Source organism: Calliopsis andreniformis, chromosome 1 (assembly GCF_051401765.1).
Source record: "Calliopsis andreniformis isolate RMS-2024a chromosome 1, iyCalAndr_principal, whole genome shotgun sequence".
Classification (NCBI taxonomy): Eukaryota; Metazoa; Arthropoda; class Insecta; order Hymenoptera; family Andrenidae; genus Calliopsis; species Calliopsis andreniformis.
Genome location: NC_135062.1, coordinates 17,652,479 through 17,677,607, shown reverse-complemented (window position 1 = coordinate 17,677,607; position 25,129 = coordinate 17,652,479). Strand labels below are relative to the sequence as shown.

Below are 25,129 nucleotides of genomic sequence, written 5' to 3'. Positions count from 1 at the left end.
GACAGTCGTGAAATTGCAGTAACTTGGAAGAAGCTCACAAGTTCCGGGTTGTGGTACCTGTCATAGTATTATCGTGCCGTGGCCGTGTACATTGAGATTGAGATATTCCCTTAGATTCATTATTCGTCGAAGTTGTCGTCCGAGGGAATTTGTGACTGGTACCTTCAGCGTAATGGCTTCTCGATTTCCTTGTTCTTTCACGAGAAACTTTTTCCAAGCCAATCACGCTAGTCACGATAGTTTAACTTTAATACCTAATTGGTTGATCGATAAAAAAAAGTGTCGTATATTGTTAATTATTCAACCAAACAGATTGAAAACTAATGAACAAATTCTATTTTATCGTTACCTTGTTGCTACATAACGATTGCGTTGATGCGTTCGGTTAGATGCTTTTGCCACCAGCAAATTGGTGGTGAGGTGTAAGGGTGGCAGTAAGCAGACCATCGGTATGCGAGTCAGGTGAATCTGTTCTCACAGAAACTCGTACCTGGAACCACGTGGCACGCGTGCCTCAAGAAGATAGCTTTCCTTCTTCTTAGGTGCTTATGAACAAATCCATTTAAGGACTTTCAAACGTTATTTTTTACGAAGAACTCTTTTCGGCTGTAGCACAGCCAGAATATTTAGCGTGGAAATGAAAAGTCGAAAAACATATCGTTATCAATTTTTCTTCGTATTTAATGTAAGAATTCAAAAAATTGTTCACTCGAGACTTGCTAGTTTCTTTTAACAATTTATGGATGCTGTATTATTAATCTTTGCTTTTGAAAGAGGAAGAATTGAACTCATCGAGCAATTGGACTATCAGTAAAATCTATATGATTCTTAACGAAGGAAGAATTCTGATTGTGTCTTTTCTCTGAATGAAATGGAAAAAGAAAAAAATAGAGCGGTCTGGGTATTGATTTATTTCATCGTCCGTCGCCAAGGAACTGCATTTCAATATTATAGCATGATAAGATTGCGTTACACACTTCGCTCCAGCGTCTTTGAATATTGCCATTTTGTTCTCGATCGCAGAATAGGATGTATTTCGCTTATCGAGGATATTTATGATTGTCACAGATCTTCGCCATTCCAGCACGAGAATACACTATTCGATCACGAAAATTCATGATGATACGGTAACAGGACTATCCCTAAAATTGCTTTATCGCGTGACTCTTCTCTAAATCGTATTAAGTTTGTTAACCTGCATTCATTACAATTCGATTACACTGTTAGTGCAATTATTAACGCAACACTCATAATAAAAAGAAGTTTGGAACTAAATATGTGTAAAATCTATGGTGAAACTTATAATAAATTGGGAGGTGATAGAGCAAATAATAGATTAGTAGCTAAGTTACAACTAACAGTGGGCAACGATGAAAAAGAAGAAAACAAGAAAAAGCTCGAGAGGAAAGGAGAAAAGCGAACGTCTGATAATACCAGTGACCCCAGCCTTTCAAAGTCCGTCAAGCAGTGTTGCCCCTGGGTCACACTTCAATCTATGACAAGCATTATTTACAGCTTCGCGTTTACACTAGCGATCCATCGTTCGATTAAACTCATTCGTGTAAATTCAGTGAGTTATTTGTCACTGGCAATGGATATAAGGCATGTGCTGATGTCGCATTAAATATGTTCGATCCCATCGGTCACGGCAATTTCCTCTATTCGTCCTATTTCGTTTAGTCTAATACATTATTGGGAGTCAAAGGGGCGAGAACTATTTAAAGACCCACAAAATGAGTTAAGTTAAAGAAGAAATATTTATTGATTTTTTAAGCAATATTAACAATACTATAAATACAGATATTTAGCTAAATATGTATTCTAAAAGTCTGTGTGACAGAAATATAGTCAGTATCTATCGTTTACAATTTATAAACTTATGATAAAATATTAAATATCAAATGTACAACATACGAAATCGTATTCGGAGTATCTGTGTATGCGCATTCGTGTATCTGTTAGTTCAAAATTGATTGCTCGATGCGAAAAGCAAAAAAAAAAAGCGGCAAGAATGCAAACAGAAATTTGAATCGAACAACGCGCATGCTATCATTATTCATTTGCACGAACTACTATTTACAAAACGTGACACACGCGATACTCAACTCTTTTTTCCTCTTTTGTCTATCGCGTCCAGTCCGCCAAAGATAGAAGCATACATCACCCGAAAGCCGATAACACGTGAAACGAACTTGTATTTCCCGTTCCGTCTTAACATCCTACTCTTATGCTCGCGATTTCAAAAATGTTTTGCAATGGCTAGGAGTCGCGAACTTGACGTTTAACACCCCGCTCCCCACTTTCTCTTCCCCTCCTTTTTTCTGACTCCATTCCAAACCGAATACTGAAATCGTTTAGGAAGCTTTTTTTCTCGGACCTCTCCATTTGAATTACTTCACTCCTTTTTCTCTGTTCTCACGTTTAACTCTATCAAAAACACACTGCGTTAATGTTCAGTAAAGAAGAACGATAGCGATTATGTGAACTATATATTGTTACTGCACTACCGCCAGCGGTGGACTGTGCTGCACCGGTTGCGCTCTGATCATGCCAGCCAGTCGCCTAAAGGGCAGTTCGAGATGGTAGTATGCACAGTAGGGTAATGGGTCCCAATACGCGAATAAGGCGTCTCGTTTATCCAGCACTGTGCCTAAAAGCTGGCTCACAGTCTCTGAGGACTGTCGCCTCAGCGCATTTGTCACCGCGTCGAATGCCAGGGGCTTGTCAGATGTCATCAGGACCTCAGAGTTCTGTCTGGAGAAGTGCCTACAGGGTTTCCACACCAACCGAGGATGAATTCCCGTGTGGCAGATGTAGGGCAAACTCACACCGACCCTGCAGCCAATTGGTACAAGTTCTCCCTCCTCCGAAACGACTAATCTAAAGCTCAAATGTCCGTTGATCTTAGAACCAAAAGAGCGGGCGAAGAACCTGTCCAGCCATTGCGTTACTTCGGGTCGTTCCTCTGGAATCAGACCTCTTACCTCGTCCACCTGACAAGTCACGTTAGCCACGATCTTCGATTCCTTGACTGTGGTGCAGGTAATATAATGCTTGCCACTGGGATCGCGGATTACCACCCACGGTCTGTTCTCACTGATCTCGTGCTGTTGATTTCTAAACTCTCTCACCGTTGGGGGCAGAACTATCTTGCTTCTGTCCCTCATTCCGGCCGGACCAGCGGCCAGCATTAGGTACCTTCCATTGGTGAATGTGTTTTGCTCGTATAGCATCGAAACATCTTGCAAAGAACGTAATATTGAATGATATGGCGTAGGTAGTCCCAGCATGCGACATCTTCGTAACAACTCCAGAGGATCGTCTAACACGGCAACCTCGCTAGCACCAGGCACAAAACATTCACAGCCCATCACCTCCAGGTAGGGTTTAGCCAAGGCATCATAGTAAGCCGTGTTGCTCGCGCTTACGGGAATGTAATACACAATCTTCTCCTTCTGCACGATATCTTTCAGCGCCTTGATATAATCGATCACGTTTCCGGGACCAGGTTTTGGTATTGTGTAAAATTTGGAACAAGCGGTAGAAAACTTGGCCAGTTGGAATAAGCCGTCCAGCTCGCAAATCACAACTCTGGCACCTGCTTTGTAAAAGTTTCGTGCCAGGTGGACTGTCTGCACAGTACTACCGCCACTGATTAAAACACAACGTTTATTGCGAGTTCTTTCAGAAGCTGGCGTGTACAACACGGTGATGAACCACTTGAGTGCAGACAGGGGCAACTGGAAAGTTATCCAGAACACATGGACCCAGACAAAGGCCCAAAGCACCGGCGCCCATATCGCGTAGCTGATCACGCTGATGGCCCCTTGAAACACTCCAAGCACGATACCAATGTACACGTTCAGCAGCCTTAGCAGCAGCGAATCATTTCGATTGTGATTCTGTCCTTGAATCTTACTGCTCGACTGTATCCTGTGTTGCTGTTGCTGTTGACGTCGCGTTGAAAATATCACTGTGGGGTTATTCGAACTACTTGCCGATGAAGATAAATTTAAGAAATTTGGAGAACTGGAAACGTTCGATATAGACTGTTTTAGCGTCGATATTGGCGATATTAATGGGGGTGAAGTGGACAAGGGTGAGCTGGGTAGAGCAGGCGATACGCTGTTGCTTCTCGAAATTGGGGGACTCGACGACCAGAATCTTGACGGTGGAAAATTTTCACTGCTACAGGCCGGCATCTTCGTCTTCTCCCTACTTTATCTTCTTCTATATACCTGAAAACGTTTAATGAGACTCGATATTGTCGAGTCTTTCCGAGGTATTATCAAACTGAATCTGTCCAGCAGCACAGCCTGTTACCGGTGATGCACAGAATCATATCTTACAATTAAGTTTGCTTCTCTTGCGAAACACTCGTAAACGATTTTGAATTATTTTGGAACGATACTCAGAAGAAAAGACCTGTCGAGGCATCTGCAGACGCTTAAACACTTGCGAAAGACTTTACTTTTTTTTTAGCGATTAAACAAAATATGTAAGACAATTCGTCAGTGAATTTGACGGTATGCGCACGCAACTTTAACTGAGACCGGTTCTCGGATCTCTTGGTCTCTTATGCGTTCTGCATCTCAGACGCACTATGAACCGAGCTCTTATCTAATCGTGCAGCCTCAGACACCGTAGCTAAATGAAAGAAGAAATTGTGTCTTCTCTTCAATCATTCTTTTTTCATATTTTTTTAATACTTTATTGTAGAAAATATCATTGAAATCAGTTATTCTCTTTTTAATGTACTTCCAAATAGCTTCTAACAATTTATCTTTTTTCAATTAAAGCAACAACGTTTCCTAGAATTAATTACGATTTAGTCAGAACAGTTGTTCAAAATTATCAAGTTGTAAACTAAATAAATCATCATCTTTGATAATCATCATGCATATCGCGTTCATTCATTCTTACATTAGTCATAAGTCATTTCATAATTGGCGCCTTTATTAGGAACGAAACCATAGATACGAAACGTGCAACCTCGTCACATGCTGTATACTTTGAAATGCCCCATGGAAACTCATGAAAATTGCAAAGCAAGATATAATAAAAAATATCTGCATTTTTTAAATAAAATTTTTTAATTCATTGAAATAATGAGATATAAGACTAAGTAAGAAAGGTTGAAAAAAAATTCATATTGGAGAGTAAAATCATGGTGAGACGGCACTCTTTATTCTACCTCCATGATTGGGAATTTGAATGTAAAGAAACTGGCAACCGCCAACTTCTCTTAACTGTGTACGATTTTATGTCAGTGTAAAGTTGTTGTTTCGATTTTATTCAGTGATTTTCAGTGGTTTTAAAATTTTTAAAATGCCATATGTCACAAAAACTAAAATGTACGTAAGCCAACAATCTTTAGAAATTTCAGAAAATGAAATTACTTTTGTTTGAACATTTTTGTATATTCTTCATAACATTTTCAATGAACCTAATCGTATTCACACTTAATATATCGTTAATTAATCGTGTAGTGTAAGTTAAAAAACTAAGAACTCTAAACAAATGTATTGTACAATAGTTTATATTCAACTTTATTGCATCATTTCTGTTCTTCTTATACTACTGCTTGCTTAATCACATGTAGTATAAATGCTTTTAAATTTCGCATTTGCATAGTCATGGAAAATCATTTCAGACTATCATAGACTCAAAAGAATAATCAAAAACAGTTATGACTATATTGTATATTCTTTCTAGTGGAAAAAGCCATGCAGGAACGCAAACATATGATACAGATACCATGTTAGAGATAGCACGCTTGCAGGAACAAGTGAAGCTTCTTGAAATTGAAAATAAAGGTTTAAAAAAATATGCTGAAAGACTTTGTAAAAATGTAACACCACCAACACCTTCTGCAATCCTTACGAGTACAGAAAAAACTCCTACAGTTTATAAATCAATGCAAAAGCATCTACAGACTCAAAGCACACAGAAAAGTAATGGTAAAACAGTAGTAAGTCGTTGCAACTGTAAAAAAGATTGTGCTAATAATCGGTGTGGTTGTGTAAAAAGAAATGTTCCATGTGGAGAATCATGTGGTTGTACTAGTGTCTGTCAAAATCAGGTACGTGGTTTTCTTGTTTTACCATCATGCAAATAAAATACTTTTATTAGATGAATTAATAAATGACAATTTTGTTCCTTTTTTAATTAATTAGAAGGGTAAAGATAAAGAAGAAAATAAAGAAAATGTAGGAAATGATGGTTTAATACACATGAAAAGTGTTAAAGCCACTGCATCTAAAAGTCTTTTTAGCCCTAATATGACAACACACAAATCAACTCCTAACATAGAACAATGTAAACCTATGTCTTTATATTTTGGGAGTCCTAAACAATTAATATTTGATTCTGATGAAGAAGAAAAAGAAAATGAAGTTGAGGACAAAAATATGGAAAAGACATTAATAGAATCTGATAAAAGTAAGGAAAAATATATCACCAAAAGAGGGAATCGATCTAAAAAAGCTAATATTGAAGCAAATAATTCAGAAAATCATGAAAAAACCAAATCTACCTTAAATGAAGACAAATTAGAGCAAATTAATACAAGAACAAAAAAACGAGCATTGAGAAAATATAATTTTACTGGAATAGAAGATCAAACATACCAAGAAGTCAAACAAACAAATTCAATAAAAGAAACTAGGAGTACTGTGGATAATAAAGCAGGTGAGTAATTAATTGAAATGTCTAAATGATAATAGTAATTAAGTATTCAATTAAAAAATACTATCTTTCTAAAAGAAATTAATGCGGTTTCAGTGGAAAGCAATATAAAAGGAATGTCACAAAGTACGACAATTGAAGTTCAAAGATCACTTGGCCAAGGATCAAATCTTAATGAAAAAGAGTTACACGACGTAGTTACCGAAGTATTAAATAATTCTTATTTAATAAAAATAATGTTAAAATAATATTAAATTTAAATTCCTATTTACAAATTATTGTTGTAGGAATGTAACTTTAATCCCATGAAACCGAAACACGAACTACCTAGAACACCAATTCGTGATGGTAATGATATAAGTGCTGATAATACTTCTAATACGCCCGTAGTTGTATCTATTATTACACAAGAAGAAGACATTCCCGTTCCAGCAGGTATGCTAAAATCTGCATTAATTTTTGATTGCTTTAATTTCATAATGAAGTAACTATCACATTTTTGCTATATTAGAACTTAATGAACCACAAGTAAATTGGGATGAATACCAGTCTCAGCTTGTTGCATGCGGTAAATGCAAGAGAAAATTTCATCCATTTAGAATTAAAAAGCATGAAAGTTGCTGTAAAAAGATTTGAAAATATTTTAAGCTGTGATATTGAACAAAACGTCTTCGGTTTTCGTGTTGCCTCCATATGTAAGTAAATTATAATTTAGTTTTATACCTATCTATAAGTGTGTGGGTTAAATAATAAAATGTTTTTTTGTAACTTTGATCCACTCAATGTAATTATATCGACCAGAATCTACTATACAATGTTTTTCAAGTATTCAACTAACAATATAATAGAACTACCTATATATAATGTTTGTGAATATGTATATATGATGGTATGTATACATGTAATTCTTATACACCATTATTTGAATGGGAAATGTATACTCGCCATATGCACAGAACCATGCACATATGAATTCACATACATATACTCATACTCAAGATGGATTGTTAGTATATTTTGTATACCTTCTTACTATTAATTATCACACACTTCTACGTGGGTTAATACATTTTTATGTTTTTACATTTCTATGTACATACAGTTTCGAGTTAAATATTGTAATGCATATATGTATACCTTGTGCATCTGTCAGAGCTATACCAACATTGATATATAATAATGTAAAATTAATACCAGCTTATATTTCTTTAATACTTAAAAAATACAGTTTTGTTATGTTCTAATAAAACAGTATTCTTTGACAGTCTCTTAAAAAATTACATAGTTATTACAATTATATGTATGTAAGTTCTATAACATACTTATGATAATAGAAGTAAAAGGAACAGATGTATAAGAAATGAAATTATTGTACATGTATGAGAGAAGAACAATATAAAAATCATGAAATTGATTCTCTTTTCAATATTATGTAACATACGAAATAACGCAATCGGAAATATATTTCAAAATATTCGTGAAATCGCTTATAATAAAATACACAATAAATTGTACATAAAAATAGGTCTTATAATATATGTAGATAATACATAGACACAGACACTTAATACAATTTCAAATAATACTTTTGAAAATCATAAAAGAATATTTTATTTAAACGCAATCAACATATAGGCACCCGATATATACGTGACTAGAAATTCCATTTACTTTTCTGCACTTTAAAACAATCACTTTGTTTCGATTATACATATTAATCTGCATTGAAGCTTTTTCTCACAAAATACTACATCTTCTCCTGTCTTTGTATATTACTTTGGCTTAGATTTGAGAGAAAAATACTAGTAAGAGGTGTATAGAAAGTTAGTTTTTTAATCAAATATAAGTTGTCCAATTCCATTGTAACTAAGCATAAGCTAAGTTTTTTTGTATGTGGGAGTATAAAAGTAAAGATAATTAGCAATATTTTATTAGAACTGACATGTTATAATGACACGTACACATTGATTAAAATAGGTGGTAACTCTTTTTATGTGTTGCATAATCAAGAGTTTCAAGTGTGGATTCCTATTATTATTAATTTTTGACATTCATACCAAATGCAGCTTTCCTGGAAGAATGTTAAATATTGTGCTCGTAAAATGTTTGACTATTTAGTAACAATGATATACTAGTAAAGAATCCAGATGACATTTTGTAACTTACTGTGTTTACCTCGTTTTCAGTTTTTAATTATCACGCTAGCCCTTGTTTTTTTTTTTTTTTTTTTACAAAATTTGTGCCTTTACAAAATGGAAGTGTATTGGTAGAATATAAATTGTAGATTTTGTTATTATTCATAGAGGAAGTTAATTATTATACGTTTTCTAATGCTGTCATTTTAATATCTATACAAATTCTTTAGTATATCTTTCATTAGTATTGATGTATTCTTTCTACTCAGTTTGGTAAACTCAGTTCTTCTTGGGAAGTATGTTTACAATTTGTCACCATTTTTAAAACGTTATAAAACTCTCAATGTAGAACACACGTTTTTCTTTCAATTCGCCTTTGTTTTCCACAACCAATTTTACAGATACGATATATGTATTAACTCATGAACAAATGAAAGATTTCACATTTACGACATAGCTTATGAAATATTTTACTGCTGGTTTCAGAGTCTATGGTTTTCATTAATTGTCTTATAGTTAGTAACATATTTACGTAATTGGTATTGTCTATCATAAAGTTTATTAATACTTTTATAACTGTAGAGTCAGCAGACACAAAAGGTGCTGCACGAATGCATGTCTTATTTCTCGAACTCTGATGCATATACATTGTTGTGTTTCCAGACTATATTAGGTCCACATTAGACAAGACACTTAATAGAATGAACAACATATTAGCTAAGATATATTCTAAACAATGACAACCATTCAGGCCAAGTTCACTCTATATTATGTATGATTTTCTTTCCATTTACAACATATTCATTCAACATGTCTTTCATCCATTCTTCACTTTTTATTCATTTTTGAAGGATAGTAGTACATAGATCTTTATTGCTGTGTATATATGCTTCACATCTTTTAAATAATATTCAAATATTTCTAAACAGTAATCAGTCTAAAGGTTTAGGAATGATATTTCATAAGTGGATGATTCTTCATCTATTTTTTTTTCTTCCTTTTTTTCTTCCTTTCCTTTTATGACATTTATATAAAAACATTGTAAAAAAATTGTAATTACAGCATACGTAATAGAAAAGTTTGAATGAAGTACTTATATCTTAAAAAAGAAGTTTTACACATAGCAATATGAACTTGCACGTTACTATTCTGCAAAAGCAAATTGAAATCGGAGAAGATACTTCATTAATGATTAAAATATTTAAAATTACGTTTATCATTTTTCGTGCATAAATTATTTATGAAAAACCTAAAAAAATATGTATGAATCTAATATTAGATTATTAATATTTCTAATTGCTGTGTAAATATCTTAGACACCAATCAGTAGCCATTAAGTGTCCTATCAAGACCAGTTTTTTTTTTCATATTCTCGATGGTATCAAATGAAAAAATAAGACATATTTTTTTACAGTATAATACTAAATTATACACCATCGAAGATTCCTACAATCAATTAGATATATCAGATATTATTACTATATTATGTACAGATACATTTATCGTAAATGAAACGAAAAGAAAAATTTATCAAACGGCAATTATTTAAGTAAAAAGTAATATAAAAGAGAATAGTACAAATAATATAGGATACAGTTTTGTTTTTTGTTAAGTTTGATAAATATTATATTAAATCTTATATTTTTCCATTAACAATATTGACATCTCGTATATACTATTCTATTATAATTTAAAATAAATAGTAACAATATTTATCTAATATATAATCCAGAGACGGGGGAAACGACGAAAGTGTTCTGACAGAGAAATCAGTCGTGTATATGATATTAATATTGTATAATAATATATAATTATTAACGATCACTTTCGAAAATTGATTAATCGTAAATTCATTAAATTAAATTAGGAAAAAAGAAATCACAGATTAAAGTGTACTTTAACTAAATTCTGTAACGCCGCACTGTTACGGTTTTGTTCATTAAAAAAAGAAATTAAGTGCGATGTACAGGAATTTAATGTACAAAAAAAGAGGAAACGCAAAGTCGACTGTACAAATTGTTCTCAAGTATAAATATACGCGTGATGTAGAAAAGTATTGGAGAACGATTGAATTACGATTTATGTGGTATCAGTATCAGTAAACGAAGAACATGGTACGAAGTGTGCTTTTCCTCAATTCTTACATAAGTGTTCTAATACCACCCTTTAGAGTTCTCTATGCATACAAATCGATCAATGAAGCAAATGAGGCCAATATTTTCAAGGAAATATCTTAGTCTATTGACATCTTTCAAAACGACGAAAATATATCGTAACTTCAATCATCGTTATTCTAAGAAAACAAAAAAAGAAAAATCGTAACTCATATTTCGCATAATTAAACTATCATTATCGAGACTACAGACCTGTGTTGTGTCATAAACATGTGAAATGTCAGCGATCAGTTTTCCTGTCTTGCTCGTAGAAATGCAAAAATTTCCACGCCAGACAAGTTCTTGCGCAAAATAATGAGAAAAAAAAAGGAAACACAGACTTTTTTTCCTCTTGCACAAAAAATCAGGGGTAAATGATGATAGATGAGATACCGATGATTATGTACATTCCAGCTGTACCCACATTTAAAACGGCGTAACTTGCACCATACTGTATATACTGTTATATTAAGTGCTGCTCTCGGCGGAATGTTGAGAGCGTAATGAAGAATAACAACCTTGACAAACTCTGACAGGTTTCAAAATTCCTAGCCTCGATATTTTTGATTCGAATCGGCTGCATCTGTACGTAGAAATATCAAAATTATTAATGAAATGAGTATTTGCATAGCAATAGAATGGAAAGAAAAAAAACATTTATGATTTTCATGATATTAGAATGTCTTACTTCGAACAAAATACTTGTCCACAGTTACGGCAATGATGCCTTCTTTCGTAAAGATTAAATCTGACTCCACAACCAACACAGGAATCTGCTCCTTCGTCTTTAAGCCAATGATCAGCAACCGTGCGACCCGGTTGTTCACAGACACTCCATGAGAACACCCTTCCTCTCGTATCACCTACATATACCGTCCTGTGATCTCTGAAGTTTAATCAACAGTCAATTATTTTCTTCACGATTATTCTTATTAAGTTACGTAACTACTTGAAACTATACGACAAGAGTTTTACCTTGACACTGCGAGGGCTGTTATAGATGCTGGTTCTGCATTATCTTTCCTATCATACGCGGTGTGCATAGTTAATTTGCTTCTGAACACTAATTGCCTTTGCCATTTAAAACCTTCTCTTAAAATATTTTGCGGGTTAATTTTTTTAGGTTTTGTGTCAGCTTCAGTGACCATGACAAAGCTATCTGTTAAGCTTGTATCGCTTTTACTGGTTCGTAGCGCGCCTTCTGAATCGCCAGGGTTACTTGAAGCCTCGCTGCGAACCAATTTATTATTAAAAAACACATTCTTTTCATTTCGATACATGTATTAGAACTACTAAATTGTATTACCTGGTTTGGGTACCTTCACTATCCGCGCGTCCACCACCTTCACTTTTCCGAAACATCGGGTTTCCACGACTTTTCCTTCGAAGTACGACAGTAGGTGTATTATTATTTTGTGGTGATGGTTTACTACTGGAACCATTGCTCGATTCATTGTCTGAGCATTCTTCTTTCTCTTCGTGTAGCCTTGACGCTTCTTTAGAATTCTCAGGCTCTGACAGACTGCTTTCGGATCCGCTTTTTGCAAGCATACCTGAGAGAAGTAAAAAAGTGAGTAGATGTATACGGTTGCGCTAGCATCACTCTATCGATTACTTACTAGAACCTTCTGCAGAAATGCTCATTTGTTTTACCAACTCGTGTACTCGTTTCTTCGTATTCTCATTCTGATCCTCGTTACTTTTGCTACTTGATTTTGTACTTTTCTCTATGGTGGTCAATACTTCCTCCGGTTTCTCTTCTTCTGCAGGCACTTGCACATAATCCATTGACCACATCTATAAACCATTCGTTCATTTCTCAATTATATAACTTTCTACTCAATAACATTAGCAATAAATTGTAGTGAGGTTCTTACTCGAGCTACTCCATCTGTAGATCCTGTCATTATGACATTTTGTGAGTCCCACTCGTGAGTTTGACTGAATGCAACGCACAAAATTTGCTGCATCCTATCGGCTCGACCCACACACGTATTAACACTTGCAAGTTCTTCACCATTTATACTCCATACGTGTAACCACGTAGCCGCACATGTAGCTATGTCTCCCTAAAAAATAATAAAAATTCAATTAAAAGACAGAATGTAATATTTTAATCGAGCAACATTCAAAAAACGTACTGTTAATTCATTTATGGCTACTGCAGCTACAGGTCCTGCGTGCCCTCTAAGCTGACGAACGAATAAACATCGAGATAAGTCCCATATAATTGCAGTACCATCTCTAGAGCCTGATACAATCACATTATATGCTGGACTCGATGACAAACACGTGACAGCATCAGTGTGACCATACAAGCATTGTTTAATGGAAAATTGTCTCTTGGTGTACTCCCAGACCGTCACGACCTGTTGCAATATTTTTGTTTTAAAGTACTCGATAAAAAGAAAATTTAACTATTATCTTACAGAGCTAGTGCCAGCAGTCACAATTAATTTGGAAGACGGACAAACACAAGCGACTATTTCTCCACTGCTCTGCATCATAGCCTCGCAAACGAATATTGCTTTATCGCTGTCGTAATTTCCTATTCTAAGCGAGTGATCTGCGAAGCCCCACGCCACATATTTGTTATACGTAGGTGGAATCAAGGATTTGTTTTGTTCCACAGCCAATACTGCTTTGTCAACATGAAGTATTTGACCAACAGGACCTTTTAATTCTAAAATGTTGGCCATTTTAGTAGTGAAACAATACTGAATCCAAAATATACGACAATGATTACAAGGATAAAGACTAACCTTTGATCGGTTGAAGCGACGGTTTCAAATTATCAAGATTATGGAAGAACAATTTATCAGATGTTGTGATACTCAAACCAGGAGTGATTGGTCCAGGATGAATGACACTGGTTGTTTGGGTCATCTTTTTAGCTGGATGTGGTTTCTTAAACAACTGCTTTGGTATTTGTCCAAAATTATTGATGAATCCTATAGTAGCATTCTTCTTTAAAGGATCATCGATGCTGTAAAACGTGCGGAGCAATTAGGACAAATAAATCATTAGAAAGTATTGTGATAGAAAAATCATACTTGTAAATATCAACGTTGCCCTCGTAAAATAGATGATGAAATACATTGACTGCTTCAACAGCAGCTGGACCGTTTTGTTTACATCCAAATATCAAATCAATCCATTGATGTAAATGCTGCGACACGTAATCGCATTCTAAGGCAAGTCGGTGCATACGTATGAATTCTCGTGGATCTTGCTTTGCCCATGGCGGCAATACAATATCTCCCAATTGTACACCACTTTGTTTAGAACCTAAGAAAATGATTGTTGACATTAGTTTCAATTCTATATACGATACGATGAAATATAATTACTTGATATGTACCTAAATCAAAGTGATTTGAATTGATAAGAAATTCTGGTAAATAAAAGAATTCTGGTATAAGTTCTTTCACATCAGCCATATTATGTTTAGAAGCAGAAAGCCAAGCTTCTTTTATGCTATTAAACATTCTGTCTGCTAGATCAAAATGTCCACCCTAAAGAATAATTTTAGAAAATTTTAATTTATGCACTCCATACAACTTCTATCGTTGGTATAATTTATAATAATACAAACCTGTAACCTAAGAAAGTGTTGCGTAAACGGTTCCATCCTCACCAAGTAGGAACATACTATCATCGCCGAAGAATAATGTGTTCCATAATGATAAGGAGGTGTTTCCCCATGTGGATCATCCCATTCTTTGTATCTAATTTAAACATAAATTAACATTTAGAATATCTATTCATTTGTGTCATTAGTGAACTCTACTTGCCTCTTCTTAAATTGCAACAATCGTTCTGGACTTTGTGCGCCCATAGGTTTACTGAAGTCCCTGAACGTTGCTGGATCAGTAAGATCTAATTCTTCGCTATCATAATCAGCCAAAATCCAAGGAAATATTGGATACTGCATTAAATCGTTGTAACTACGGCCCGCTAAAGTATTAAGATGCATCAAGTACTGAAAATTGGATATTTCTCCTCTCACCCATCGCTGAGTAACTGATGTTTCACCTATTAAATTCGAGAGTAAACCTGCAGCCTGTTCCACATTTGCTGTTCTTTTTTGACCAGCAACAGATTGTTGTGCACTATCAGCAATCGCTGTAGCAAATGTCATAAATCTCTGATACACTTTGTTTCTTACTTTACGTGGAAAGGCTAACAAATAATTTCTACCATCTCCACTAAACACTTCTAATGCCATTGGTTGTAACAAGTATCTTCGTTTATGTACTTCCCTTATATCTTCATAATTAAATTTCGAACACTGTCTCATCGCTCTAGATCTTCTAGGAGAACCCGGAGATGGTAGAATCGGTTCATAAGCTTCAGGTAAACTTTCAATGTCCCTTATCTCTCTGGATTTCAACAATGTAAAACCATCGATTACGTAAAAGTGTTCTTTTCCAAATAATAGCAATCCTTCAGTTGTATCCAAACCTTGAATTCTAGCGCATCTGAACATATGACTTATCTTTTCATGTTCTTCTAATAATCGTATCAGAGTTTGATTGTCTGGAACAGTCTGATTATTATCTTCCTCTTGTTCGTTATCTTCTGGTGCTTCGTCTGGTTCACTAGCATGACGTTCTAAAGTACATGGTACCATAGGAGGTTCACTCTCCGTGGAAGTTTCATTCATGTTTAATGGAGAATCATCAATGACAGGATCACGTTCACGCTCGAACATGCCAGACGAATTACCAAGTTGTTTCAAATAGTACTCCTTACTGTCAGTACTCGTTGCTACTTTGTACTTTAATTGTTTGTTGTCCGGATGTTCTAATTCAGGTCGGTAGGGATAATGTATGTAAAACAATTCATTTTTTATCATCTTTTTCCTCATTCTACAGGGACCTTCTGTCATGTCCAGCATCCATTTGTCTAGCCTGGTGGGTGTAGGTGGTCCCCACAAACCTCGTTCTCTGGTTAATTCAGTTTCTGTTTGCAACCATTCTTGATACACATATCGCTGAGTATGTTGATTGGTTTGTATGTACTGTAATCGTTTTGCCGCAGCCAGTTCACGTACTAAGGCAACATGTTGCTCTGTCCATTGTGCTACAGTATTTTGATGTAATCTTAATCTAACGCGTACAGATTCTTCTTTCCTGACTTTTGTTCGGCTCGCCAATCTTGTCAAGCCTCCTGTTACCTTTTGTATTTTTGATTGTATTTGGTTATGGAGTTCCCAAGGAACTCTGTATGCAGCTTTCCTTTCCATAACAACATAATTCATCCAAAGTCTGGTCGCAGCTTCGTATATTTGATCTCTTATCAGTGATAATTCGGGAGCACGTTCGTTACTTGCAGGTGCTGGAAGTGTAATTTTAAATACTTCTTCTATAGCAGGCTTTTTACATACGTATAACTCTTCCCATACTCTAGTCGCAGCAACAGCCATCAAGTTGTGACCTTGATGAGATGTTAATCTGTCATCACTAGCTTCAACTTGTGGATTAACATGCCATACTGACTTCATATTACTATCCAGCACAATTTTTACTTCTAGAGTCAGTTGTATTAAACAGTAAGTCAAGCAACCAATAAAGTCTAATTCATGATTACCAGCGCCAAACACTAATAGCCTGTGAGTTGTGAGCTTATGCAATGCTTCCAATACAGCCATTTGATCTGCTATGGAGTCGGTGGCCCGAGACAACAAGAATAAAATTGTCCTGTTCAAACAATGATGAAGACCTTCCATATTAACAACACCAGGTCGTCTTTTCGCTTGGCCTATTAATTTTACGATAAAATCAAATACTTCGTGAGGATCTTTTGTCAAAGCACCCTGCCACAATTTATCCACTATTCTAGCTGCGACATAACATACATTGTTAGTTATATTATTGACTGATCCACCAGGAACTACAGGTAACGCCGCTTGCTCCCCAATTAGAACATCTGCAGCTAGCAGATGTTCCATTAGAATAGACAAAACTTCTGTTTGATAGCGTGTTTGTTGTCCTGTAGATGCATGTTCTGGCCATGCTTCTAAGACTAAGTCGATAGCCGGTGGAGATTTCGCAGTAACTGGTAGAGAAAGAGAGTCTACTACAATTACTCGTAGAAAATCCATAACAATCTTTTTTGCTGGATGACTCGTCAAGCCGATATCTTTTGAGGGAGACCTTACCAGTACTGGTTCTTGTTCATCCGCAGGGGTACTAGCTCCACTGCTATCCTGGCTGGAACTTGCAGGTTTTGGAAACAGAGTGCCAGCCAATGCTCCCAACACTTCTGCCGACATGAACACTTGCATAAAGTCAGTGAAGTTATGGTAAAGGAAGAACAGGAACTGTATTATTGTCACTGGATAGTCACTTAACCAGTCGGGCAATGATTCTGGATTGATCGAATAATTGTTTAACATTGTTCGGACCATAGCTAGTAAAGTAACAACAGCATCAGGGCAGAGATTAATTCTGCTTGCAAATGAAGATAGCGTATGGTTTGCAGGGACGCCAAACAAGAAGTTCCATACATTATCCAGGTCAAGCTTTAAAATAACTTTTGAATCAGTAGGCAATAACTTCACAGGCTGTCCCATCATCAGAGCAATGAAGAGAAAGTACAGCTCTGGAACAAGATCTACATGCTGCGGTAACAACCACCCTAAATGTTGAAATCCTGGTACGTGAAGACCAGATGGTTTACTTTCACCACCAGCCATTTGTTGATGACAGCCAAGTGCCAATGCCATTTTATTGTGATCCGTGTGGCGCAACCAGCCACCATTACTAGTTCCTTCCTTAAATTTTTGTAAAATTGATTGTACTGAACAAACGGCTACTAGAATTCGTAGTCCCCATATGACTGTTGTACTGTGAAGGCCAGATTGGAGAAACAGCAATATCCAATCTAAACCCAATACTTTGGATAATTCTTCGCACATATTTACATTCACTTTGGGGCCATTAAATAGTAAAGAGTGTAAAAGTTGTAAACATCGATTTCGTAAAAGTATATGTTCCCCTTCTCCTTCTCTGTTTCCTTCGCTTTCTCGAAGGATTAAATGTTTCTCTGAATTTTGAGGTAACGTAGCTACGATAAATTGACCGAACCAAAGTAAATCAGCTTGTCTTGGTTGACTCAGAAGTATACTGAGTAACGCAAGTAAAATTTGACGGGTACTGCTTTGCTTTACATCACTTAGGATATGCAACAATTTCTGCACCAATTGCAGGTCTCTCATTAAACGTAAGTTTGTCCTTTTTTCGCTTGACTCTGCTATTAATTCATATAAATGCTCTAGAAGCGACCTTAACAGTTCTCCTGGTGCTTCATGCCAAACTTGTAAATCGCACAGGAGATCTTGAAACGCTGTAACATTCGGTATTGCACTAGTCTCTCTACCACTGTCAACAGTACCCACAAGACTGAATGTGAGATGCAAAATATGACTATTTAGAAGAGGACATTTTCTTCGTAGCAACATTGCTAATGTTTGATATCCTCTTCGACGATCCATTTCCTGTTGGGCTGCCTGATTAGATCTCACAACACACACTAATGCTTTAACAGCTGCGTAGAGAGACTCCACATCTTGTGCCATCGCTATTAAACCTAATAACACTGAACATCCTCCTACATTGTCAATCATTGTAGCTACAGGTCGAGGATTGAAAACTCGTACACCAAGGTATCCAACGACTACACCACCTAGTGCTCTTGCCGGTCCACTTAGATGACCTGCCGAATTGTGGAGAACTCTAATCGGCGTGGCATTTTCGTGGGACGACATGCCAAGTTGTTTAGCAATTGACTTATTATCAGCTCGACTATAAACTTTTCTAATTTTAGCTAATGTTAACTGGGACATTGCTTTAGCATTTAATCCAAACACAACTTTCTCTTCTGCGACGAGAGGCATTAAAGGTTCTTGCCCTAGACATAAATAATATTAATATTAGTTAGTATAAAAATATCATGTAAAAATTAATAGGAATACCTGATAATTGTGGAGCTTGCAGGCTGCCCATGTAATGTGGACCTAATTTGAATAGGGTTGCTACGTTTTGTGAATTAAATACTTCTTCTATCAAGTGACATGGACCCTGCTTCCATGTAAGTCTAGAATATCTTCGCCAACAAGGCGGTGTACCTATATACCCATATACAGGCGATGCTACAGTTAAATTCGCTGCTCCTCCTCCAGGAACTTGAGTAATATAATGAAGCTTCTGACTATGAATATGTTGTCCATCCAGATACAATGAGAAACTTGAATTCTTTAAGACAGCACGATTTAATACAATGGCTATATGGTGCCATTGTCCTTCGTGAAGTAAATCAGGACACCAGACTCTTGCTCCACATTCACCAGTCCCTTCTGGTTCCCATTCACCTATATTTTGAGGTATTGATGTTTCTTGCGTAGACACAATAATAGCTTTATCTCTAGCGCTAAGAACCGCAGTCAAGCAAATTAAATCTCTCGCTGATTGTGGAGTTCGAACTAACGTCAGTAATCTTACACAGTGAGGATCGGTTCTAGGATCGCTAAATTTATCGACACATATCCATGTGCTATAAGTCAATCCAGTTTGTGGAGGAAATAATCTGTCACCTAAAAATATTCTCAGCAATAAGTTTGTCTATGAAATGGAAATATCTATAATATTGTATGCTAAAATCGTAGATTTAAAATTTACCAGAACCAATTCCACCAAGTACACTGCTATCAGCAGCTACGACAGTAGGCGGAGTTGTGCTTTGCGGCGCAACGCTAGGTAAATACAAACAAGCAAATCCTTCTGCACTCATATCAAGTTCCACGAAAGGTGGTAAAGTACAAGAGCCATGAGCACGAAAATCTTTTGGTGTAGTCATTGAAACCAGAGTTTTAATACGCGTTAAGGGTACAGGACCACCTCTAGGTTTATTAGGTTCAATATCATCAAGTGAAATACAGCACAATGGATCACCTAAACGTAAAAATTCTCTGAAATTAATAAACTTGTATAAGTACAGAGTGCACGCACGATTTATGATTGCTACTCCCTTAACGACTTCAATTTAAATCCTACCTTAAATCGCGTGGTTCTAAAGATTGTGCTGCGAGTCTTTCTATAATGTATTGCAGTGGCTGATGCAAAGGATGTGTTTCATCCTGTAAAGCGATTCTACCTAGTGATAATAATTCACCAGCCATCCCAGCATCACACATTATTTGTTGATTCCTTTCTGAACGCACTAAACTTTTAATTATTTCAGCTACATACAGTTGCAAAGCTAAAGCCATCTGAGGATTAGATGGCTCCAAGATCGATGGAAGCAAATGTAGCATCCCAACAACTATGCCAGGATGAACTACTATAGGCTCGGGAGTAGGGGGACTAAGGTTCAATGAGTTAATAACGCTTCGTTTGCCACTTCCCGGAGAATCAAAAGACTTTTGTTGCTGCAAATAATTATAAAACATTAAGTTCTGTTGAATAGATTCGTAATATGTTATATAGTTACATGATATGACGTAAAGTATAAACCATAAAATACCTCCACACTGTTTTGCTTATGATTCGGCGACCTCATTCCCAAACCTGCCAAATTTGGTTTATCGAAAGAATCAAGTGCCACGTCATACAAAAGCCGTAGTAATAAACATGCATAAGCTAATGTTTTTGGTATGATATCCGGAAATACGGGTTCTAATACACTTCCGGTAAACAGTGATAATAACATGTTATGATGGTTCGTGGTTGGTATTATATCTATTTCTATAAGCTTCGTTTGCGTTGAAAAACATCCAAGCAGCCGCAAGGTGTCGCACAAACTTGATTGACATATCTGTAGAACGAGTTCAATTACATTGTGAATTCTATTACAGATACGAGTATTACAGTAATGCGAAAATTACCTCATGATGGAAGAATTTTGCATTTGCAGGCTCAAATCTCATAGCTGTACTGATTGTATGAAATACAACATGCAAAAGTGTTAATAATTGTGCCTCTTCTTGTGGTGTTCTTTTTATAGCATCATTGCAAGGTTCATTACATTCCGATCTTTGCATGCCTAATTGACCTTCCAAAGACACCAAAACAGACATTACATAAACAAAGCCTCCCACTTTCCGGAAGACTGTTCTTGTCCGATGAGATTCTCGCAAACAGGCCAATAAAGACTAAAAGAAATGATGTTTTGTAATAATGTTTACATTTTGAGTAATCTATATGCTGTAGATTCCCTCTCTTAACTGGCCTCTATAGAATTTTACAAGACCGAAAAAGAGGAATCTACTGTATTAATACTTAGAAACGAACTTTTAGTATATGTGTTTTCAGAACTAAAGCATTAGATGGTGCCGAATGCATGACACCAAGTAATGTAGCCATGTCATCATCTCCTCCAGCACTAAGTATCAATTCTCTAACAATACCAAGAGCTTGGAATCTACAGTCCATGTAGGGCACGAGATTGTGAGCACAGCGTGCTCCACCACATTCCCTGAAGACATTAGCATTTTGAACATTGCCTGCTAATAATGTCGTCAAGGCTTCCATTACTAAGGCACCCAATCGTTCATCTTCTGGGCATATTTTATATTCTGAAAATAGAAAATAGATTTAATTGCTGCAAGTGATAAAGACTTACGATAAAAGAATATTAATCCCACCTAATCCTTGATCCTGTGCAGCCTGCTTATCTTTAAGTAAAGTTGCATAACGGTGAAGACAAGTAACAAATACCTCTAGCATACCTACTTCTCTGTACACATCTTTAAATATATTATTATGTCTAAAAAGATAATTTACAGTAAATATAAAAGACAATATAAAAATAAAGTTGTAAGAAACTTGATGTGTTACCTGAGTATATTGAGAAGTGTTTCCATGCATAGGATACTACAGTTAGTTGAATTATTTGTTTTGAGTAGTATAGATAGAGATATAAGTTCCTTACAAGGCACGAAATTAAGTTGAAACACTATAAATTCCAGCAGCTGAAAAAACTTCTCCTGTATTTCTCGATTTTTCAAGTGAATCTTCTCCGCGAACTGCGATAGTGTGTTTTGTCCCTCGAGTATAAAATAATTAGCGTTATCACTGTGATATACACTAGATATTGCATCAAGGATCGTGCAACACAAAAGTGGTGAATTAGATTTTACAAAGACAGACTGTAATACTTGGAATGCTTGAATATTTCGAACACTTCCACCTGAAGAAAGTAACAATATCGTAAAGCAACATTTGCTTAATAAAAGATGTACTTATACATTAATTTAAAGTATAAAGCAATTCTTATATATTAAGATATTCATACCTCTATTACTTGGTTGTGGTAAGGTAAAGCCAAGCATTTGAAATAAAGATCCCATACTAGCTTGACTTGGCTTTAATTCTGTGTGACCACACATAGTTAAAGATGCTAACATAAGAACTAAATTCCTAATGGCATCTTGTGCTTCGGCTCTGCTGTCTTGTTCTAATCTTGATGGAGCATGTCTGAAAAATTCTCAATATTGGAAAAAGAGGAAATGAAAGAAGTAAAAAATATATATCATTTGTATATCTTACTTCAATAAAAATTCTGATAAAAAGATATATCCTTGACAAGCACGAAAATCGTCCAAAAGTGTTTGAGAAACCTCACTGGAGTCTTTCAGGAAACAAAATACTGTGACAAACATTTCTACTACTTCCAATGGTGCCAGCTCAGGTACACGTTGCATATTATCAACACAAAGTGCTATACATCCTTTATCTGTAATTAAGTTATTTAGCAAATGTTTATACATAACAAAACCTTAATGAAGTATAGAAAATTTTGAAGATTGCTTACTATGGATATAGCTCACTACATTTTGAGTAAGACCATGTCGCGATAAAGTCATTAATACTTCTGCAGCACTCTTACGCCACATCACATTGTAGTGAGGGCACCAACTAGTTATCGCTGAGAATAATAAAGAAAGATCATCCTTGCGAGCAAGTTCTTCTGCTGGATAAGGATGACTACATAATCTCACCAACAACTGTAAATTAAAACATGATATCTTTCAAGGAAGATGTTCATTGAATTATACATTTTTTACTTGAAAGGAATATTCAAGAGATTTACTTGAACAAATATTTTTTGTAACAATATTCTACGTTGCTTTGGAGTAAATTCACTACTCGCGTCCGTAATTTCACTTTCATCTTCCATCATTTCCGGTAAGTCGAAAAATAAATACAAACATTTTACCAATGTTGATGGTACAGAAGCAATAGTCATTGCCTAATAAAATAGAACAATTACAGTAACAAAAATGTGTAATAATTGTAGTGATACAATGCAATCGATACTATGCAATCTTATGTACCTGTATCAGAGAACTATCACCTGCTGCAAGCAAATTCAATGCAGACAACAACATCCACCCATTACTTGATTCTTCACTATTTTCAATTTCTAAAAATTTTACAATGGCACAACTTGCTGTTTCAGTACTCTGATTACTTGCCCTTCTTCTGATTTCAGATACCATCAATTTAGATACTTGCTGTGTAAATGCTAAAATATCCCAAAACTTTTCACTCATATCTCCTGGTGGACTAGATCCAAATACCTGAAGATGCATTTATTTAATGTGTATTTAATTGTGTACACATATATATGAAAAATATTATATAAGTTTCTAGACCATTAGAGCTTACTTTGCAAAATAATGGCAACATATTATATAATTTATCATCACGTTCAGCATCTGAGAGGGGATATGAAGGATGAGTATACTCAGAAAAGAGCTTCTTAAGGTGCATAAGACCTAAAGCAGTATGTTGAGGATTTGTACTTCCAGCACAATCATCACTTGCACTGCTAGAACCCATACCTCCAACACTGGTACCCCCTCTTAATTTACGCATTATGTTCATACTTAATATTTGCTGAAAAATATAAATGTATGTTATATTGAATATAACACATAAAAATTGGCAATACAGTGAAGAAATGTATAGTACAAATGTACTTGTAACTTACATTATCCATATTGGAATGGATACTATTTGTATATATACATACAACTTTTAGATCTTACTCATTTCACAAAATAACATTTAGATTTCAAGTACTATGTAGCTTTTTTCATATATTATTCAAACAATATTTGTAAAATATGGCAAATTAAAACAAAGTATCAAATTTATAATGAGTGATGCTACCTCTGAACAACTTATCCATAACATTATAAAAATATTTAATTCTAAATCAGATTATATACATTCTATGTAAATAACTAATCGTTATTTCTTCTGTCACTAAATAATATAAAAAAAACAATTCATAGAAAAAACAACATACACAATTATGAAATAAATGTCACAACGTAACGTAAAAAGATGATCAAATAGTTATTACGTTTCGTATATTACAATAAATAATAATTGCAAAAATTAAGTTATACGATGCAACGAATGTTAACGAGCGATAATTCGTTTCAGTACTTGTTATACTCTCATTCGAAATATTAACATATCGGTGAACGTGTGACATGTGAAAATGGCACATCACGATTTAAGACGAGCGGCTAACATTGTTTCTAGTTTCATTCAGCGCAACAATCAACTTTTCCTGCACGTGTCATGACCAATTTTTCTACTTTCGACGGATGACACTACCATTCAAGCGAACGCTCACTTCAATATTTACGTCTGCGTCGCCTGTCAAAATGTCAAAGTTAGAGAATGGTTGGAAGTTGAGAACAATTTCTCGTAACCGCCCACAATTCTCTCAGTGTGTAACAGCTGAATATCGTTATGCGGTATGTGTATTAGACACACTGATAGTGAATTGATTATTACCTGAAACGCGTTGCAAGCCGGAAAATTCTACATTTTCTTTCGAGAAATCGCTCTTTCGACGAGAGTATTTAATATTTCAGTGGTAGCGGCCATCTTCGTATTCGACCGATTTCTTCGGTCCATGGTCAACTGCGATACGTCGATAATTATCACGTGACCTCTAATAATCGCGGATCTATTTCTCTTTCAAATCTATGCAACATTAAAAAGCTTGACTAAAATTCTAAATAAAATTCAAGTATCGTTTAGAATAGTTAGCGCGTATTTATAATACGTGAAAAATTATATTCGATTTGTATTTACAACTTCTCTAATAAAGAAACCGAACACTTGTAAG

The 25,129-nt window shown here is 35.4% G+C and overlaps 3 protein-coding genes across 4 annotated transcripts; 1 reads left to right on the top strand and 2 right to left on the bottom strand.

Annotated features, from left to right (window-relative positions):
* Positions 1-1,734: 1,734 nt before the first annotated feature.
* LOC143188804 (uncharacterized) lies at positions 1,735-4,634 on the bottom strand. The gene is made up of 2 exons (XM_076393256.1): positions 2,508-4,634; positions 1,735-2,427 (listed from the first exon to the last, which is right to left on the bottom strand). Exons 1-2 carry the CDS (start codon positions 4,200-4,202, stop codon positions 2,422-2,424), a joined length of 1,701 nt encoding a protein of 566 aa, XP_076249371.1. The 5' UTR covers positions 4,203-4,634; the 3' UTR covers positions 1,735-2,421.
* Positions 4,635-5,250: 616 nt separating this feature from the next.
* On the top strand, positions 5,251-20,499 carry LOC143182577 (uncharacterized). 2 transcript variants are annotated; one of them, XR_013002483.1, is made up of 7 exons: positions 5,251-5,354; positions 5,716-6,082; positions 6,177-6,690; positions 6,784-6,893; positions 6,975-7,122; positions 7,199-7,382; positions 20,219-20,499. XR_013002483.1 is itself a non-coding variant. In XM_076383726.1 (6 exons), exons 1-6 carry the CDS (start codon positions 5,329-5,331, stop codon positions 7,321-7,323), a joined length of 1,290 nt encoding a protein of 429 aa, XP_076239841.1. In that variant the 5' UTR covers positions 5,251-5,328; the 3' UTR covers positions 7,324-7,446. The 2 variants fall into 2 exon arrangements, 1 of the variants encoding a protein (XP_076239841.1); XM_076383726.1 differs by lacking the exon at positions 20,219-20,499 and having other exon boundaries at positions 7,199-7,446.
* On the bottom strand, positions 11,315-23,980 carry Bchs (WD repeat and FYVE domain containing 3 bchs). The gene is made up of 28 exons (XM_076384708.1): positions 23,972-23,980; positions 23,647-23,877; positions 23,313-23,558; positions 23,069-23,227; positions 22,790-22,982; positions 22,525-22,711; positions 22,271-22,452; positions 21,814-22,165; positions 21,621-21,742; positions 21,268-21,551; positions 20,862-21,128; positions 20,501-20,791; positions 20,032-20,405; positions 19,657-19,946; positions 18,954-19,571; positions 14,770-18,889; positions 14,571-14,703; positions 14,337-14,490; positions 14,029-14,263; positions 13,738-13,961; positions 13,405-13,658; positions 13,117-13,344; positions 12,853-13,044; positions 12,595-12,772; positions 12,282-12,528; positions 11,951-12,205; positions 11,664-11,861; positions 11,315-11,558 (listed from the first exon to the last, which is right to left on the bottom strand). Exons 1-28 carry the CDS (start codon positions 23,978-23,980, stop codon positions 11,444-11,446), a joined length of 10,338 nt encoding a protein of 3,445 aa, XP_076240823.1. The 3' UTR covers positions 11,315-11,443.
* Between the last annotated feature and the right edge of the window lie 1,149 nt (positions 23,981-25,129).

Excerpts from the sequence above, each read along its gene's own strand:
- Bchs (XM_076384708.1), bottom strand. Across the intron at positions 21,743-21,813 it reads ACACTTCTCAATATACTCAG|ACATAATAATATATTTAAAG; the intron begins GTAACACATCAA and ends TTATCTTTTTAG. Across the intron at positions 13,345-13,404 it reads TGACTGCTGGCACTAGCTCT|GTCGTGACGGTCTGGGAGTA; the intron begins GTAAGATAATAG and ends ATATTGCAACAG.
- LOC143182577 (XM_076383726.1), top strand. The coding sequence starts at position 5,329 with ATGCCATATGTCACAAAAACTAAAAT. Across the intron at positions 5,355-5,715 it reads TATGTCACAAAAACTAAAAT|TGGAAAAAGCCATGCAGGAA; the intron begins GTACGTAAGCCA and ends TATTCTTTCTAG. Across the intron at positions 6,894-6,974 it reads TACACGACGTAGTTACCGAA|GAATGTAACTTTAATCCCAT; the intron begins GTATTAAATAAT and ends TTATTGTTGTAG.
- LOC143188804 (XM_076393256.1), bottom strand. The coding sequence starts at position 4,202 with ATGCCGGCCTGTAGCAGTGAAAATTTTCCACCGTCAAGATTCTGGTCG.